The 19,002-nt window shown below is 35.6% G+C and overlaps 1 protein-coding gene across 3 annotated transcripts in view; it reads right to left on the minus strand.

Moving 5' to 3' along the window:
• The window catches only part of LOC145664948 (uncharacterized), a 38,927-nt gene extending 23,885 nt beyond the window's left edge, over positions 1 to 15,042 (minus strand). The window contains exons 1-4 of one of the 3 annotated variants that reach the window (XM_081732077.1): positions 14,765 to 15,042; positions 8,133 to 9,060; positions 4,022 to 4,132; positions 1,746 to 1,850 (exon numbers count right to left, since the gene is read on the minus strand). In XM_081732077.1, the coding sequence (XP_081588203.1) occupies positions 1,746 to 1,850; positions 4,022 to 4,132; positions 8,133 to 9,060; positions 14,765 to 14,781 (1,161 nt within the window). In that variant the 5' untranslated portion in view covers positions 14,782 to 15,042. The remainder of the gene's footprint in view (positions 1 to 1,745; positions 1,851 to 4,021; positions 4,133 to 8,132; positions 9,061 to 14,764) is intronic. The other 2 variants (XM_081732079.1, XM_081732078.1) reach the window with 2 other exon arrangements.
• Positions 15,043 to 19,002: the final 3,960 nt, after the last annotated feature.

Here is a 19,002-nt window from a genome sequence, read left to right on the forward strand (position 1 = left end):
ATTAAAATTTCACGGAAATAGAACTTTACACAATCTTAAAGCTAAAAATGTAACTTGTGGTACCATAGAATAAAACTATTCACGGTTTAAAGAAAATTTAAATCATATTTCATGATGCCCGTATATTCTTGATGGTTTATTTATTATTATTATTATTATTATTATTATTATTATTATTATTATTATTATTATTTACTTTTGTAAAAATTCAAAACTCGAGATAATAAGTTAAGGGGTTAAAGACTAGTTATGACACTGTAGGAAAGTCCGTTGCGAGCTCCTTGTGTGGTAAGCAGCGACACCACTTGGCCAGTTCTCTTGAAACATCTCTGGTACGTGGCAGCAATTAGATCTGGAGGCTTCACAAGCGGCTATGAATCTCTTCTTCTTCTTCTTTTTCTTATATTTTTTTTTTTCTGTTCATTAACTGCAGTTCGAAATAACATGATTCCATAGGAAGGCAAGCATCAACAATGTGAAGTCATTGTAACAACGAAAAGGCACCTTCGAAGACGGTTCAGTGCAGCGAAATGTATGATGTTCCAAGATATTGGATATCAACATGGTGAACAGCCAGCATTGATTGTCTCCCATTTACAAATTCTTTCCTTCTATTGAAACCGTTACCGCGCTACCATGTAGTATGCAGAAATTTACCAATTGTAACGGCAGCTGTCCAAAGACAATACAAGGTAAAAATTACGAAACAGAATCTAGGGATTTGACATATAAAATACTCCCGAATCTTCATATCAGCCTAACTTAATACAGTGTACCACTTATGTATGTATCTAAATCATTTCCTGAAAGACAAAATGTTTAAAACATAACGATGAAGGTATGCTTTTCCATGATAAAATTCACTATGGTATGCGATACGAAAATAGCAGTTCGGAGGCCGCGCTGATTCGTATCAGAGTGCTCACCCCTGATAAGTAGGGTCCCTGGTTCAGTCCCAGCCCGCGCCAAGTGGGTTTTGTAATGAACAAACATCATGTGCGTGGATTTTCTCGGGATCTTTCCATGTTTTCTGTTTCTTCATTTTACCATTACCAGTATTATCACTCATCTCTTCGTCATCTCTTTTATCCTCGGTGCATAATCATGTAAGACGTTAAACTTTTCTTTAAAAAACAAAACAAAACAAAAAAAAACTGGTATTAAAACTATTGAGAATTTAGCTATAAGAAAAAAAATCGAACTAATAGTATAATAAACATGTTCTCCTCATGTACAGTTTCAGAAGCTCAAAGAAGATCATAAAAAGTCCTCCAACGTAGGGCTCAAATGATGTGAACAGCTAACCCCCCGACCGACACAAACTACCCGTTAATTTGTCCTTCGACGTTGCCGTATGTACGAAACTTCACGAAGCAACTGAAACTTCTATGAATTTAATAAATAAAAAGCCACACAAATTTCAACGTCCATTTCAACCTACACGGTCCTCTTTTGTCTTATTAAATATCCAAGGTTGCCCAGTTAAAGACATCCTTTTCATTCTTTTCCTTCAGTATTGGAATCTACTGATTAATTTTCGCAGACTTGAAATACGTGGCTGAATAAAAGTCCACGATCTGCACAATTGTCTGTCCTGCGATCGATCATATATAAGCCCAATAATGAATTTGGTCACATATTATGGAGCCTACGGGGCAGTGACACTGGACAGCAACTGTACATGGGGAAAGCATATACAAATCATACATACCGATAATCAAAGTTGATTGTTTTCATAAACATACCTGAAGTATTGTCAAGTTAGGAATGTATTTGAGCCCCACTGCTATGTCTTCCGGATGGATGTTTTCCAGAGTTAAACTACGAAGCAACGTAAATGCTGTGAAGTGCTGAAATAAAAAATAAATAAATAAATAAATAAAAACTGACATTAATCATACATATACTATGTAAAACAAACCATAAGAATTTTTGCCATCTTAACTATTTCTCTGGATTACTCTTCATGTACCTTTGCGTCTCTCCCTCGCGTTATTCGGTTTACAACTTCGTTTGTTTACTCACATTTTGCAAAATGTAATCATATTTTACATAAAATGTACTATCTTGCAAAACGTAACCATATTAATGCTTATATAAGAGTCCTTTAAATAGCAAGTTATAAATTAAAGACTCGCAAAATAAAACACAGAAAATGACAGGCAAAAATTGATACTGTCATTGTATTTTCACGTCATTAATTTACCTAAGAATTTTAAATAGCACTATTAAATAAATAGAACTAAAAGTATCAATAACCAGAACACATCAAAACGAAGAGAGAGAGAGAAAGACAATTACAAATCATAGAAATGCTAGTTTCAAACATAAAACTGCAAAGATTTGTTTTGAGTTTAGCGTCTCATTCAGCAGCGAGGTTATATGAGACGTGGACCTACAGCTTAACAAAGAATCCGAACCACATGAGTTCCCTCCGAAAATCGAACCCGGGTCTCCCACGCTAAAGACGCGTACGCTAACCGCTAAAAAAAACCTGGAAGAAAATATAATAACAAATGTCCTGATCAGAAACCACGTAAAATAAATTAAATTAAAACTAGTTAGAACTTGATTTATATTAGGTGGAATTCTAATTAAGCAATCACACCATACAACACCTAGTTCGCCGCTGCACGATATCATACGCATTTTCTTTAGATTGTCCACACAACGTATGTCGCCTGCCTGCTAAGATACTTTCGAGGCCTGCCAATGATCGTTCCAATAATATCGATGTGACAAGATCATATTTGAAGCACACAGCAATATCAAACGCATTTTCCATGTATTTGGTTGGTCAACAAGATTTATTCTTTACGGTGAACAGCGCTAATTTACTTGTCTCACAGATTAAAGATATGCCACATTGACTTGATCCGTAGTCTTCCGTAGCAAGTGCTGCTATCGGCTGAAGGAATTCCACTCCCTTTCTCTCACTTACAGGGTGTCTACTAAAATTCCACAATGAAATTTCGTGACTGTTTCGTGACCTTTTCTTCACCAAATCATAAAATTTCCTAACATTTTCAAGAGCGAATTTGGGTGCGAATTAGGCCGAATTTTCATCCATGCGATACAAACATACTTTGCTTGCGATTTGGTAGCGTCTAAAGCCGACCATAGACATTTTTGGTGCTGATGTTTTATAGAACAAAATTTTCCAATCTGTACTTACATTTTGCAGTTAAAAAAAAAAAAAAATCGTGACCCAAAAGCTAAATTTCGTGACTTTCATGACCGTTTTCTGATTTCGTGACTTTCGTGACCGATAGACACCCTGGCTTAGCAACAACTGAACCCTTATTGGCTCAACTCGTGGGTGTGTGAGGGTGTGAGCTTTAGTTCGCATTTTTGCCACTGCTCAAGACATTTTGGCAGCACAATAGCTTCATTTCACTATAACGAGGAGCAATGAGACTAGCGTTTTTCGGTAGACCTCAAACAACGCGGTTATACACAGCGCGGACGTTTCTTAAGAGCCAATAAACAGCGTTATGCAAGATATGCATGTACAGCAAACTCGCGATTTTCGCCATCTTCCTTTCTTCTTTTGCGCCAATAACTTGTATTATTAAAAGAAAATGTAGTTTAAAACTTCGTGACAATTGTTTTCAAAACCATAAATAAAGGTGTTTTCACAACGCGAAAAAACAAAAACAGTTGACACATCTTTTTGTGAAAAAGTAAACCAACAAAGTTGTAAGTACAGAAAACTACCCTCATTAAATAATAACTGTATATGCAGACCGCCTACTATAAATAAAATTGTTCAAAAATATTTACATATTAGACTTTTGTTCCTTTCCTGCTGTCGCACCATCCAATTCCGCGGATAATCTGGAGTTTACAGTATTTATACATCAAATACTGACTGATTGTGATACTAGTACTTTGGTTTAATTGAACTTTAAGAGGACTGAAATAATAAGACCAAATAAACTAAATCATTATTATAACAGTTTCTTGGATACTCTGCATATTATACGGCAAGAAGTTTCAGATAACAGCTGATTTTACTTACATGAAAATGAACTCTTCTCATTTGGTCAGCACCAAGGAACAAAGACTCAAGTGCTGGACAGCAGTTGGCTACCACTTTCAACTTTACATGGGAAGGGCCTCGATAAAATACCTACAACAATAAATACAACACAATACAATTACAATATGATTTTATTTTGATTCTCTGTTCTTATACTTTATTCTCACACCTTACAAGAAATTTACTCAGGACCCACGAGAATGATCTCGGTTTTCTTGTATTGTTATTTGAGAAATGAGAGTTATTGTTTTCACACTGTTGCTTTCCGAAAATAAATTACATGCATTTTAGAAAAATAACCAAGATTTTTATCTGCATTCTAAGCTCATTAAAATGACTTGGTATTTCATCGTTTATCATTGATTTCCTTCGGGGTTTACAATTATCAATGTCATAAATTACAAGTTTAAGAAGCACATGAAGCTTCTACCAGTGCAGGTGCATTAAACATATCTGTAACTTACACTGAACTATTGTACCATAAAAAAGACCCATGCTAAACTGAAGCTCTTTATCCATAGTAGCTGTACTTGGTCCTGCTGCCTCTTAAGAGCTTTGCTTTATCAAGATCACGTGAACTGTACCACAGCTGACATTTGTTCGATTTCGGCAAATCAAGTAACTATCTTAAATGAATACTTCTGTATTTACATATTTGAGAAATGATGGCAACAAATGACTTCAAAGAGTGAAGGCCATAGATCGAACCCGGCTCTCCCTGCTGCGTTAGCCGAAGACTGTATGACCTGAATTCTCTAGATACGAAGCTGGTATTGGGAAGAGAACTGGTTGTCTCGGTTAATGTACCGGAATGATAAGAAAGACACCCAGGCTCAATCTGCGCCCAATTGCGTACTCTGTCTCCTCCAAATTAATACAAGTTTACCTCATATATATATACAAGGTGCGGAAAAAGTCCCGGAACGGTCCCATATCTCGCGAATAAAGATCAGCAAAACAAAAATAACACGTGTTAAATTGGTTTTAAACATATATCCAACGATATCAAACGCAACCCCCTATCCTCACCCCCTTCGGGGGTACGGGGGTAACTTTGAAATTTTAAATGGGAACACCTATTTCATTTTGCATATTTGGATTCTCCAGAAAAAGTGACAGTAATTGACCCAAAATTGAAAACAGTGTTTTCGCAGATGGCGCTTGAATCGACACAATAAAAGGTGGTGCAAAAAAACGTTATGAAAATGCGAACTGTCAGTCCCGTGCTCTGTGGCCGTACGGTTATGCGTACTGGCTTACGGAGTCAGAGGTTGTGAGTTCGATCCGCGGTTCAAGGCAATCTTCTTTCTTTTATTTCCCCAAATAAATTCCATGTTTTAACTTCAATTAATACTTTTTTGAAGTTACATAGAATACAAATTTCGATGATTGTTTTGCAAACTAGCTTTATGAAGTAGTTTTTAGTAATAAGGTTATTAGGGTTAGAGTTCATAGAGTTATTTATAACAAAAATAAACCATTTTTGTCGCCATTTGTATTTTCTTGCAAATATGGAGAAATACATGATTTTTTTTATCGAAGTTAAAATGTATGAATTCATTATTTGGGTGTAAAAAAATCACATAAAAATGATACTCTGCGCGGGAATCGAACTCAGGATCTTTGGTTCCACAGTCCAGTACGCTAACTGCATGGCCACAAAGTACGATGCCGAGATACCACATTTTCACAACGTTTTGCGTTCTTTTTTTATGTGTGTGTCAATTCAAGTGCGATCCGTGAAGGCATTGTTTTCAATTTTGGGTCAAATCACTGTCACCTTTTCTGGAGAATCGAAATGTGCAATAAAAAATTGGGGTTTATTTAAAATTTTAAAGTTGCCCCCGTATCCCCGAAGGGGGTGGGGATAGGGGATTGTGTTTTAGTATCATTGGATAGCTTTTTCAAAACTATTTAGCACGTGTTATTTTTGTTTTGCTGATCTTTATACTTAGCGAGATATTGATCCGTTCCGGGTCTTTTTCCGCACCCTGTATATATATATATATATATATATATATATATATATATATATATATATATATATATATATATATATATATAACGCTGTTGTTTCATTTCTCAAACATACCAAATGTTCTAAAAATGGAGAACTCGGATCACTATCCTAAGGTCAAATTAAACGAAAAGGGCTTCCTTTAGGCGGTACGATTAACCAAAATATATACAATATGGCGAAGTAGTATATAAACTTCAAACCATCAGTATTGCTTGAAGAATCTATCTAGCTAATCTCCGAATCCAAGATCGGTACAAGTTATATCACGGTCCAAGAAAACTTACACCTTTAGCAATTTGGTATATGTGTTTGCTCCGCTAGCAAGAGACTGTGTTTATTTCTATTCATATAATAACTTATACCGATATTAATAGATGGGGTTAGTATCAATATCTATCGGCTTTAACTGCCATCTGTAAGTTTTACGTCTGACGGTTATGCCGGCCTGGATAAAGAAGACTGTGAGGTTGAGAAATGAATTAACTGGTGGAATGAAGAAAGTGGGAGGAAACGGGAGAACCCCGAGAAAATCAACGCATACGGTGTTTGTTCACCACAAAGTTCATTTGGCGCGAGCTGGGATCGAACCAGGGACCCCATGAACCAGAGGTGAACGCTTTACCACTCAGCCACCGCGGCCTTGCCATCTGTAAAGAATCACTGTAACTATTAGATAGACTAGATCAATGATATGGCCCAAAATTTAAATATATAAGACGCTGCCACATTGCTTGAAATTTTTGATTGGCTATAGCGTCTGAGGGAAGCAACAAAAGGTATATCATTATATTTTATTTTCGCTTTATTTTGATCTCTGGGCTAGTGCCGTGGTACGTGCTCGCCATTTTTTTTAACACCCGATATAGTTTCATCATAATTAAATTTGAAGTTTTTTTTTTTTCTCAGTTACCAGTCAATATGTATATTTTGTGTTCGTGTCATACATTTAACAAAAACAACTCTTTGAATATAATATTCTTACTCTGAGTATCCAGTAAGGTTAATTATTCATTTACTAATATAATTTCAGCGTATTCTGATGTCTTTATCAGTAACTTCTTAAAAACGCTTACACTAGACTCATTGCTGGGATCCTCCCTCCTGTGAAGCTATTCTAGAAGAATGATGAAACATAACTCCTCGGAAAATATAATTATAGTTGATGACAACACAGAAATTCCAGGGAGATTGTAGGTTGCTTGTACCGATTCTATGAGGAAGCTCCACTGGAGAAAAGATTCTATCAATGAGGCTAATAAAAAAAATGAAATGAAATCTTTGAGTTTTACGTCCCACGGTTATGCCGGTTAGGCTAAAGGAGACGGTGATGATGAATAATGAATGGAATGGTGGAATGAAGAAAGTGGGAGGAAACGGGAGGACCCCGAGAAAACCCACGCACACAGTGTTTGTTCACCACAAAGTTCACTTGGCGGGAGCTGGGATCGAACCCGGGACCCCAAGCACCAGAGGTGAACGCTCTACCACTGAGCCACCGCGGCCCCCTCAATGAGGCTAGTGTAAACAATTTTCAAGAAGTTAGTGATGGAAGAGTCAGAGATTGAACGGTATTGGATTGAATTTGGATTAAAACTATGGATTCGACACTAACATCGGTAATTTTCGATCTTTCTTAAACATCTTTCCCTCTCCTAAGTTCCATCGTCAAAGTGAAATGATATAAACTATCACAGGCCAGAACCTCATCTATATTGAAAATTTGATTGAGATCGGTTGGGTCAAGTGGCGTGAAGTCACAAACATAGTTACTTTAATTCATATATATATATATATATATATATATATATATATATATATATATATATATATATATATATATATATATAATGATAATTCACCTAACTGGATTCTCAATGTAAGAATATTATATTCAATACGCATCTTATGGCAGGGGCTTTTACAGGCGCACTTTTGGGTGCAGATTGTGTCCATGCGATTATCTGAGGGGGAAAAAAAGGGTACATTTGGGGAGAAAAATGGTAAATTGGAGGGCAGGATGTGCACCCCTGTTCTCTAGTATCTATAAGTGAAAACACCTTGAATACTTACTCTCTTTAGCTTGCTACGTATTTTACTCTTGACTCCATACAACCTTTTAAGTCCAGCTGCAGTAAAGACGAAATTACCCAACGACGTTAAATTGGGAATGAATTTTAGTACAAAAGCTGCACCCTGAGCGTGAACGCTGGAACTCCCCAACATAAGAACTTCCAACGTTTGACACAAAGGGTATAGATCTTCCTTCTTCAATGACACTTTATAATACGGTTTTCCCGTAGAGGGAGCTGGTAACGTTTTACCAGGATCTGGAATACACAAATGTAAAATATCAAAATCATTAACTTCAGAGCCAGTTATGTCTAGAACACGAAGACTTGGACAGTTTCTTCCAATCGCAGTTAATGTTTCAAACCCCTGTAGTGCATCTTTTAAAACCAGTTCTGTTAACTGATGACAATTCTCAGCAAGGGTTGTGAAAAAGTGTTGGAAAAGGACCGCACCACTACCACCAAACATATTCTGTATTATCGTGAATTTTTCTAACCCAGTACACTTTTTCAAAACCATAGACCATAGTTTTGTCTCCATTCGAAGTCTTGATTCGCCGAACTCTAGGGATCGTATTTCGTCATTCAAAATTATGTCCAATAGACCGAGAAATATATCCACTGGATTTGGCACAACGTCTCCATTAGATTTAAGGTACGATCCTGAGTTTTTTAAGAGTTTATTTGCTAATTTCTGTCGGACTATTTCACTAAGAACACCTGGAAGAGCGTCCATTGTGGAGTTTAATTCTTGAATCAGCTGACTTGCTACGATTCCTCTTCTCCTCATTAACAGAGAACCTTCTTGGTGTTTTTGTATGTAGTAACATAGCTGCAACTCCCTTTCTAAATACTGCAATACTTCATTTAAACAGAGATCTTCAAGAGATAAAGGACTGTACGTTCTGCGTGGAGGCATTATTCCAAATCTGCAACAACAAATATACAGTAATTAGTAATGTGGTTATGCTTAAGTTTTATACTTAAAACCTTAATTGGGGTGCATTGTGAGAAGTTTTGAGTGACCTAAATATAATTAACTTTTACATTTTAGATAGAAGAGTTATACAACACTAATTACCGTATTTTACGGACTATAAGAGCCATCTTAAATTTTAAGCAATTTTTTTTTAAAAAATACCGTAACATTTTAACCATCTTATTATTAAATTGCACGTTTGGTGGGGAACGATGTTTGGTTGTAAGTGGGTTGGCGCTGTCATCGGTTTTTGAGCGTGACGTCATGGGTTATCGACTAGCAGATCGACTGGTTACTTCCATCGTCGTATATTAGAGGCGCTACGGTTCGCCTTGTTTCCAGTTTTTCGCAGTTTACGGTCTGTATATTCTAGTCTGTGGTTCTGGGTTTGTGCTGGCGGGGCGGGAGGAAGACAGTGTTAGCAAGCTTGTGAGTCCTCGCAACTCATGCTCGTCGCATTTGTGCACTGCTGCTGCTGCCAGTTGAACCCAATGTTGCCAGATAGAGATAGGTTTCCCGCGGCATCGAATATATGGCCATTTTTAAGACGGCGTCGAATATATGGCCATTTTTAAGACTGGCGGGAATTTTAAATTAAACGATGGACAATTTATATTAATTTCGAGTATAAGATACACTTGAATTTTGAAGGCAATTTTTTTGAAGAAAAAAGTGCGTCTTACAGTCCGTAAAATACGGTAAACTTGGTAATTTTAGGCATGAATAAAAGGATACAAGCTTTAATGTGTGACTGATTTAGTGTTTTTGATTAGTTGTTATGTGGTGTTTGGAATTGTTTTGTGTGTTGAGGCATTCTTGGCAGTTGAGCGTTTTTAAGTACATACCTGCGTTTCTTATTACAGACATTGTTTCACAACACAGTTACCCTGACATTTAATTTCAGCGTAAGTACTTGATATCGTGGAGAATTAGAGAGAAATTTTATTTGATGAAACTGTTAGTTCTTTAAACTTTAACTGGTACAGACTTTGATGTTCGGAGTCTGACGACAAAATGTGATTTTAATTTCCAAGTTACGTTGAGACAGCTAACGATAAAATATTTGGTAACACACCATACTATCCTGGAAGTATTTTGAGGTTTTATACTATTATTTTTACTAAAGTTGTTACCTAAAATGCCCGTGGTTATGACGTAGAACTACGCTATTGAAAGAGTGACCCAGAAAATTGGGTTTATGTACAAGACGGAATTTGGTTTAGACGACGAAATTTGTGAACGCAAGATTTACATAATGAGGAAGTTCAAACTATCTTCACCACATAAAAGGAAAAATAAATAAATAAATAAAAAAAAGAAAAGAAATGAAATGAATGAAATGCTGCAATGAAGAAAGTGGGAAGAAACGGGAGAACCCCGAGAAAACCCACACACATGGCGTTTGTCCACCACAAAGCTCACTTGGCGTGAAGTATATAAAGCGAATTGGCAGACAAATTTACATAATAATTCTTAACATTTTATAATAGTTTTTTGACCTGAAATTATGTGAAGGAATCTTTTCCTTTTTTATTTTATTTATTTATTTATTTTTGACAATTCATGTTAAATTTAAAATCAAACAACAGGAATAAGAAGTTTATAAGTGACCGGTTAAAGTAATATTGAAAATTTGAGTAATACAGCATAATGCAGTTACCCCATCATAATGTGCAATAATATACCTGTAAGATGATGTGAAATAATAAAGACTGCATCAATTCTACTAGGATTTCGGAAATTTTCCACGACATTATAACTGATAATGCAGGTAATATTTATTTGCTATTCTAAATATTTCAAGATTTTGTTTCCATTTTTACATCATGTTTATTAGCCCATGGAGAAGTAAAAAAGCAACACGAAAAGAGAGAGTTCCGCAAGCTTGCTTTCAAGTCGCAGTGAAGATATTGACTGGATTCTTTAGCGTCCTTTTTCGGCACTGAGGCTATAAGAGACGTGAACCTACGCTTTAAGGACGTGGAATCAGTAAATCAGTAATGCGTTCGAGATTTTAAGGCTTTCTCACCGGGCAGTGGCGGGCTAATATTAGTGTTGCAATGTTGCGGAATGACCCAAGTTTTTCAAGTAAAAATGTTATTAGAAATAGTGGCACCGAAGTAGAGAATGTTGTTTTCTATCATTCTCGTATATACTGTAACATACTTTTGCACTTTCATAATTATAACGTTCATTTAACTGTTACAAAACGAGAAAGAAACACATTCCAGAGTCATTCATTAATTTCTATTGCGCCACAACAAGCTTACAATGACCAGGTTCTGCAGTATAGAATATTGGAATGATTGTTAAGTGCTTTAGGCTTTGGTCGTTGCAATGTTTAGTCACACCAGAGCTTTTAGTAAATAAGAAGCTTTTGCATTAAATACAATTTCTGAAACATACAACAGTAGAAATCAGCAAATGAAATGCCCTTAATATATTCATATTGTTAAAAGAAAGGAGTGGTAGTCATATGAGTATGCAGGAGTGAAACCTAATAAACATAATGACACTTCTTAAAGCCCATCTTAGACTTACAAAATAATAAGACAAACATGTAACAGACTAAGAAATAGAACGTAAACATAGGGGGCCGCGGTGGCTCAGTGGTAGAGCGTTCACCTCTGGTCTGTGGGATCCTTGGTTCGATCCCAGCTCGCACCAAGTGAACTTTGTGGTGGACAAACACCGTGCTCGTGGGTTTTCTCTGGGTTCTCCCGTTTCCTCCCACTTTCTTCATTCCATCATTTCACTCATTTCTCATCATCACCGTCTTTTTTAGCCCACATGGCATAACCATGAGACGTAAAACTCATTTCATTTTATAAAGTAAACACACACATGTGAGTTAATTATCCGCTTATATAGATAATGTAGGCTTCCTTAATTTGAGAGCCGAAATGAAGTGAAATCTTTTGATTTAATGTTTCACGATTATGTCCTTTAAGCTAAAAGAGACGATGTTTAAACCAAGCGAATGATGATGAAATGAGAAACAGGAGTACCCCGGAAAACCCTCGGATACAATGCTGTCCACCAAAAACTTACTCGGTCGGGGATTCAACCTGCAACCTCACGGTCTAGTTCTCTACCACTGAGCCACCGTGTCCCAAATTTGAGAGACGAATTTTAATAAATCAGTATTTAGAATCATATTACAAGAACTACTAATATGGTTCTTAATTACAAATTTTTTGTTTAACAAAGCAGTACCATTTGAGGAAAATTTGATTGGGCAATTTCAAGAGAGAAAACTGATTTTCCTTCTTACAACACATCATTTCAAATTTTGAAAGAAACATTAATGTGATGAAACTGATGATGAGAGGACGAAGGAAATAAAATCAACATACAGAAAATCAATAAAGGGGAAAATGACAGCACAGAATGGAATAGAACGAAGTGAAGTACATGATGTTATAATTTGCGAAGCGAAAGCCCAGTCTAAGGTCACAGAACAACAAATGGCAGCAACATGTTTTTGCACATGTTTCAACAGTGCGCCTCAAAATTTTCCAAGAAAAACCGGGAATAAAGTGTGTTCAATTTAGAAAATTTTATTTTTGTATGTCACTTAGTGTTTGCGTCACAGTTCTGTTGGTTGGTTAGTGAGTCCAATTTCTACCTTCTGTTTCCAATTTTTCCTGAAACACCCGTCATTACAATTCATCGGCCGCCACTGCCACCGAGAGTGCACCAATCAGTAGATCACTGGGTTTTCATTGCGAAGAACTATTGGATTAGTGGCTTCATTAGGAACTGTCACTTGCTTTTTCCTGTAGGGTCATTTAAAACGATGTCTCCATGTACAAACCACGTACATAATATGTGTAGAAAATTGCGTGTCTCAAGAACAGAGGATCTTTTTTACTTTTAGAATTATAGGCGTCTTTTTTTCCGACAGGACTTATTCGAATTTGCACTACTTGTTAAGAATGTCCATCTAATTCCCGTTTGTGTTTCGGGAATATTCTGCTGTTATTAACTACTTACAATTAATGCAAGCTCATTCAGTGCTTAATGAATTAGCTACCTATACTTACATACCACAAAGCCACTTCAAGTAATTAGTGTAATAACAAATTAAACATTAAATTTAGTGACACTATATTAGTACATTTGACAAAACGAATTGCCCTTTAACATTTATAATTTTTGCCCAAACTATCTAATCTTTATATTACAACGAACTACTTACCATTTAAACATCCCGCCACAATAAAAATCCTTCCCCGTGGACAAATAATCCACTACATGCTTGCGAAAAACCAGCTAACTGTAAATACTCAACATGGAGCCTCATCCATCAAATTTTATTACAGATGATTTCGGTCCATGTTCCGTTAAGGAGGTCCAAAACTACACTGGACCCCCCTTAAGCTAACCTAACCTACCTAACCTAATAGAACCTAATATAATGTTATATTATATAATTAAACGAAAATCAACAGAAAGAAGTGGTGTCAAAGACACTGGACCCCCTTAACGGAACATTGACCAAGATTTCTATTTCTATTTAAATAAAAGGCAAGATTTCTATTCCGAAGTTGGGCGTCCGCTTTCGCCACGTTTTTTCGCTGTTATTTCCTTTGCACACTTTCTGCAATTTGTTATTAGGTTCATTAATAACAGCGCTCTTCACAAACTTTTAAAAGATTTTGCTCGTTATCAACGTATTGCTTCACAAATGTTAAAACTGTTAGTTCATTACCCTTGTACATTCGCCATGTTGATAACAAATGCTCGTTTCCTTCCCACAATGCAACTGTTCGGTTACCTTGCGCCAAGTAGTTCCCTCCGCTCGCCGTATAGTCCCATGTTTTTTCGAGACTCTTATATATTACCAAGCACACAAACGATCAAATTACCTACCTAACCTATTATTTCCTGTAAATTTTAAAAATTTACTGGAAACGGACGCCCAACTTTGGAACTTAACCCAAATAAAATTCATAGCTACTTATAGATGTTACAGTCTCTTGTTACCGGGGATATAGACTCGATAATATGGTTAAGGAAAACAAAGGACACAGCGTGCCTCTACGTACTTGAGCAATACCACACCAATTATGTAGTATATTAATCCATAAATTAAACGATCCTGCTGTACACTGCTATATCCTTTTAAAGCTGTCTTAATCATACATGTGTAGCTGGAGTGTGCACTGTAAAATGCGCCCCAAAACGCTTTTTATAGCAAATAATAATAATTCTGTAGGTATTACATAAAACTACGAGCTAGACGTAAGAACTACAAATACGCGAGTAGAATAAGCATTATTTCGAAAACATATTATTTCTACCTATAAAATGTTCATTTTGTGTAATATTTTTTCTGCCGACAGCTCATCAATCTGCATACTTCGCTATATGGAAACTATAGATAGTACACTCAAGTACCTTAACCTATAATGTAAATGAAGCGAAATGCACCTCACAGAATCTAACTAAATAGCTAACCAAAGGACATGTAGTTACTTACGTTAATACTGAATAATGTAACGAAATACAAGGCTAATTTGTAGTTTTGCACATTATTATAGAATATTTAACCTCTCCACACATTAGATCTCTGCTTTTACTGAATTGTGTATCGGAAAATTCATTCCTACACTACTTTATCTATCTCCTTCCACTTTTTAACAACTTACATTTTACTGACAAACATCAAAATACAACGATCGAATATAACAGATTCTTATATTCAAGTTACGATTTAATGTAGTAGAATCCGAAGTCTAGCCACACGAACATTAAATACTAACCTGAATTTCTGAAGAGAGAACTGTAGTTAATATCACTCACATTAAGTGCAACTATTTGGCATATTATTTCATAATCTATTAATACATTTTCAATATTTTCACATAATGTTGAATGTTTATTTTCAATATGTTATGGCGCCCAGTGTTGCCAACGTATTCATTCAATGATACCAGATTGTTATTCTGGAATATATCTAATGGCAATAGTCTGTCGAATAGTGGTTTGCGTGTACCCAACGCAAAATTTGTGATTTTTTTTTTAATTATGCAATACTCGGAATAACTATTAATGCATTGTTTGTGTTGCATTAGGATTAACAAATTTTGCATCGTTACGGAAGGAAGCTTAAGGTCTAGTAAGCTTTGGAGACTTTACAAATCTAAAATTAATACACTTTCAAACAAATAATTAATAATTAACATGTTGAAGAAAACGTATAAAGTGGTGGAGAGTAGGTCCAGGAATGTGAAACCTAACAGAGACTAAGCTGGCCTACGAAACTCTAACTTAACGTAGACTTCCCTAAGCTAACATAAGCACTAACATCCTGGACCTACTTTGCGCTACAATGGCTCATAAAAACACGAATTTTAAAATAAGAGGATAACCAACCAGTGTTCGAAGTGAAAAAAAAAAAAAGCAGAGGTGGTATGTTTTATTACAATTTTCGCTCGACATACCGCCCATCAAAATATCGAAATACAGTAATGGTACGTCATCTAGAAGATTGCACCTCCACTTGCATAATAACTCAAAACCATGGGAGAACTTTTTGTAGTTACGAGTGCGACATGGAGAGCCTTTGCAACCCGTCCCCAATTTTTTGCGAATAAAAAAAATCCCCCTTTGTTGTATGAAAATGCTCTGAAATCGATTTTTAAATATGAACAATTTTTAAAGAATTTCCCGCAGGTAAACTGCCGAACTCCCCACTCGACTGAGGGGTATTCCAGACCCCCGGAAGGTTGTTATCCAATTATTAGAAAGACACAAAAATCGTTTTAATAGAAATAAGCTCCATCAATTTAATCGTCTTGACACATTACACAATAACTGAACACTTAAGCAAAATAAGATTTTTTTTTTTTTTTTGATTGCATAAACTATATTTTTTCTCGTAAATACCAAACTCAGTTATGCGTTTCTTTACCATTGTAGACACAAAAGAAGTCCCGGCGAACTCCTAACAATACCTTCCGATTTTAGTTTAAACGAGTCATCTCAATACATTGCCTTTTGTTTGGATTGGGCCCATGGCTGATCCCTTTCTGTCATGTCTCTTATTTGCAACCAACACAACTAACACGAGTTCTTGCATTAGAGCAAGGGGCGAACTTCTTCGTAGACACCTCATTTGAAAATCTTAAGATAGGAAAAATGTTGGTTTTGCCAGCTTAAAAATTATTTCTACAATAGAAATAAAATTCTTTGACATGCAAAGCAATTCGTCAATTACAGTGTATGAAAATGGATTTATTAAAGGTATATTAATATCTACTTTCCAGTGACGCCATGTCTAGATCACTGAAAAACCAGAGGTAATATGTTTTCACCACAGAAAAACCAGAGGCGGTATGGCATAACGCCGCATACCGTTTCACTTCGACCACTGTAACCGACCATATATATAGCTACAAAATAGAGGATGCGTCCATAGCAAGCAGGCGAGTCAGCATTGGCTGGTATACACATGAACAAAAATAGCTCAAAATACTGTATATTGAATAACAACACTTACCTTACCTGTTGGATTATATATTTGTTGCGATATGAAAGACGTCATAAGTAATATCCCAGCATGTTTTTATTGCTTGTATATATTAATTCCAAAGTGACAAAACATAACTAACTAACTCTATGGCCTGTGGAAACCGGATGGTCAATGCCGTGTTCACAAAAGCTCTCCATTGACTTCTATCCTTAGCTAACTGGATCTATTTTCTACTTTGTATTCCTATTGCTGAGAGATCCATTTTAATATTGTCCTCTCATCTGCTCCTAGGTCTTCCTAATGGTTGTTTTCCAATTGGTCTTCCAGTTAAGACTTTAAAAACCTTTTTACTTTCTTCCATCCTGGCTACATGACCTGCCCACCTGAGTCTCCTAGATTTGATGACCCTATCAATGTTTGGTAAATTGTTTAAATTATGTAGTTCCTAGTTATCAAATTTCCGCCATGACCCATTCCTGCTCTTCTTGGGTCCGCATATTCGTCTCAGGATCTTGTTCTCAAATACTTTCAGTCTATGTTCTTCCTCAGAGTAAGCGATTATGTTTCGCAACCATGCAGAACAACAGGCATGATTATGGTTTTGTATATTTTAAGCTTCAAATCCTTCGACGGAATTAGCGACGACAATAGATTTTGAACTAAATAATAATACGAATTCCCTGCTTTTAGTCGACATTTAATTTCTTCGTGAATATGTGTTTTGTCTATTAACGTAACACATTACTAACGTAAATTTCACAACTATGTGGAGCCCCTATCTCTCGATCAGTTCTTTGATTGTACGCCATAAATTAGAACACTGACTTCAGATTTTGTTTATTATGGATAAAAGCTACCTTATGAACGAATCCATTCTCAAAAGGTTAGATTTCATCAATATATTTCTACGTAGATACACATCTCATAAATAAGAACACAACATATTTAGATTATTTATACAATGGTGTTTTAAAATATTATTACAACTTTGTTCCGTAAATTTTACAAATATCTGGATTCGAGAAGAAAATCTGCGCCGAAAATAATATCTAATAGACCCCTCGTTCATAACCACATACTCATTTTACCCGTCTTAATAAGCAGTTGATATGGCTTTAGACTAGTAACCTTACACTTGTAAACATAATATACAACTGTACTACAATGTGCAGAAATATTCTGCCGTTGGAAATGAGTATCGTAGACAGTCTTCTTTCATTTACACTCGCTCTTACTTTAATGATAATATTTTGTTTTTTATGACGACTTGCACCAATATTAGAAACAAGTGTTGGAGTAAGAATCAAATGTTCCTCAAGGTAAACAGAGATTCATTGAAATATTTGGGCTATTAATGTTTTAACGATTAACACAGTCCTAAGTGAGAAGAGAAATACTAATAAACAACTGAAGAGTAAAATAACTAACATGAAAAAAACATTTGATAAACAATGGCCTACTAAAATAATTTTGTTCTAAATATTTTAAGATGGATTGTTTTAGGAAAAGAAAATTGTTGAATTGAGAACGGATGTACTCATTGTATATGAAGAATCATGGATAATACCTCCTGCGTGCATGTTTTGTACAATCAAAAGAAACTATTAAACCAAAATGGCCTCATTCAATGGTTCTGCGTCCGAGTTATCTGATGATGAGTACGCAACGGAAGAATATGATTTGCAAGACATTTTGGAGGACAGCACAGAGATTTTAGAAACTTCTACTAACAGTTCAACGAAGGATCGTCCGCATAGTGCACAAAACTTTTGGATACTCTTTAGTGTTGTTATACTTGTATCATCAAGCATAATGATTTTCGGGAGTGGGGCGAAGTTGCTGTCTGATGCTATTTGTGTAGTCTATCCCATATGTGCTTCAGTGAATGAAATTGAGAGAAAAGATAAAGAACTGATAACAAAATGGTTGATTTATTGGATTATATTTGCCTACATATACTTGTGTGAACTCTTTACGTCCGTTCCTTTAAAAATGATTCGATTCTATTGGTTTTACAAAAGTATGTTTTTGGTATGGTGTTTTTCACCAGGTTGTTTCAATGGCTCGATTTTCTTGTATAAACATTTCATTCAACCTTTATTTTGGAAACATGAGAAAGCATTGGACGAAACTTTTAAGGTAACCAGCGATAAGCTCCGTGTTTTGACATTTTTCGATAAATGGAATAATAAAGTTCTCAGTTTTGATGAGAAATTGCTCTTGTTTGATAAGAAAAAGTAAACTGATTGGATTTTATATGTTAATGGTTTATGGAGGTATTTTGTTCAAAATTTTAACAGACTTGTAAATACAGAATGTAATGTATTTTGTATATAAGTGAAATTTTGGCTTATCTTTTGATTTGTTTATCTCGTATATAAATTCTTAAAGCAAATAAATAATAATATTCAA

Source organism: Thermobia domestica, chromosome 11, assembly GCF_964235325.1.
Source record: "Thermobia domestica chromosome 11, izTheDome1.hap1.1, whole genome shotgun sequence".
Taxonomy (NCBI): Eukaryota; Metazoa; Arthropoda; class Insecta; order Zygentoma; family Lepismatidae; genus Thermobia; species Thermobia domestica.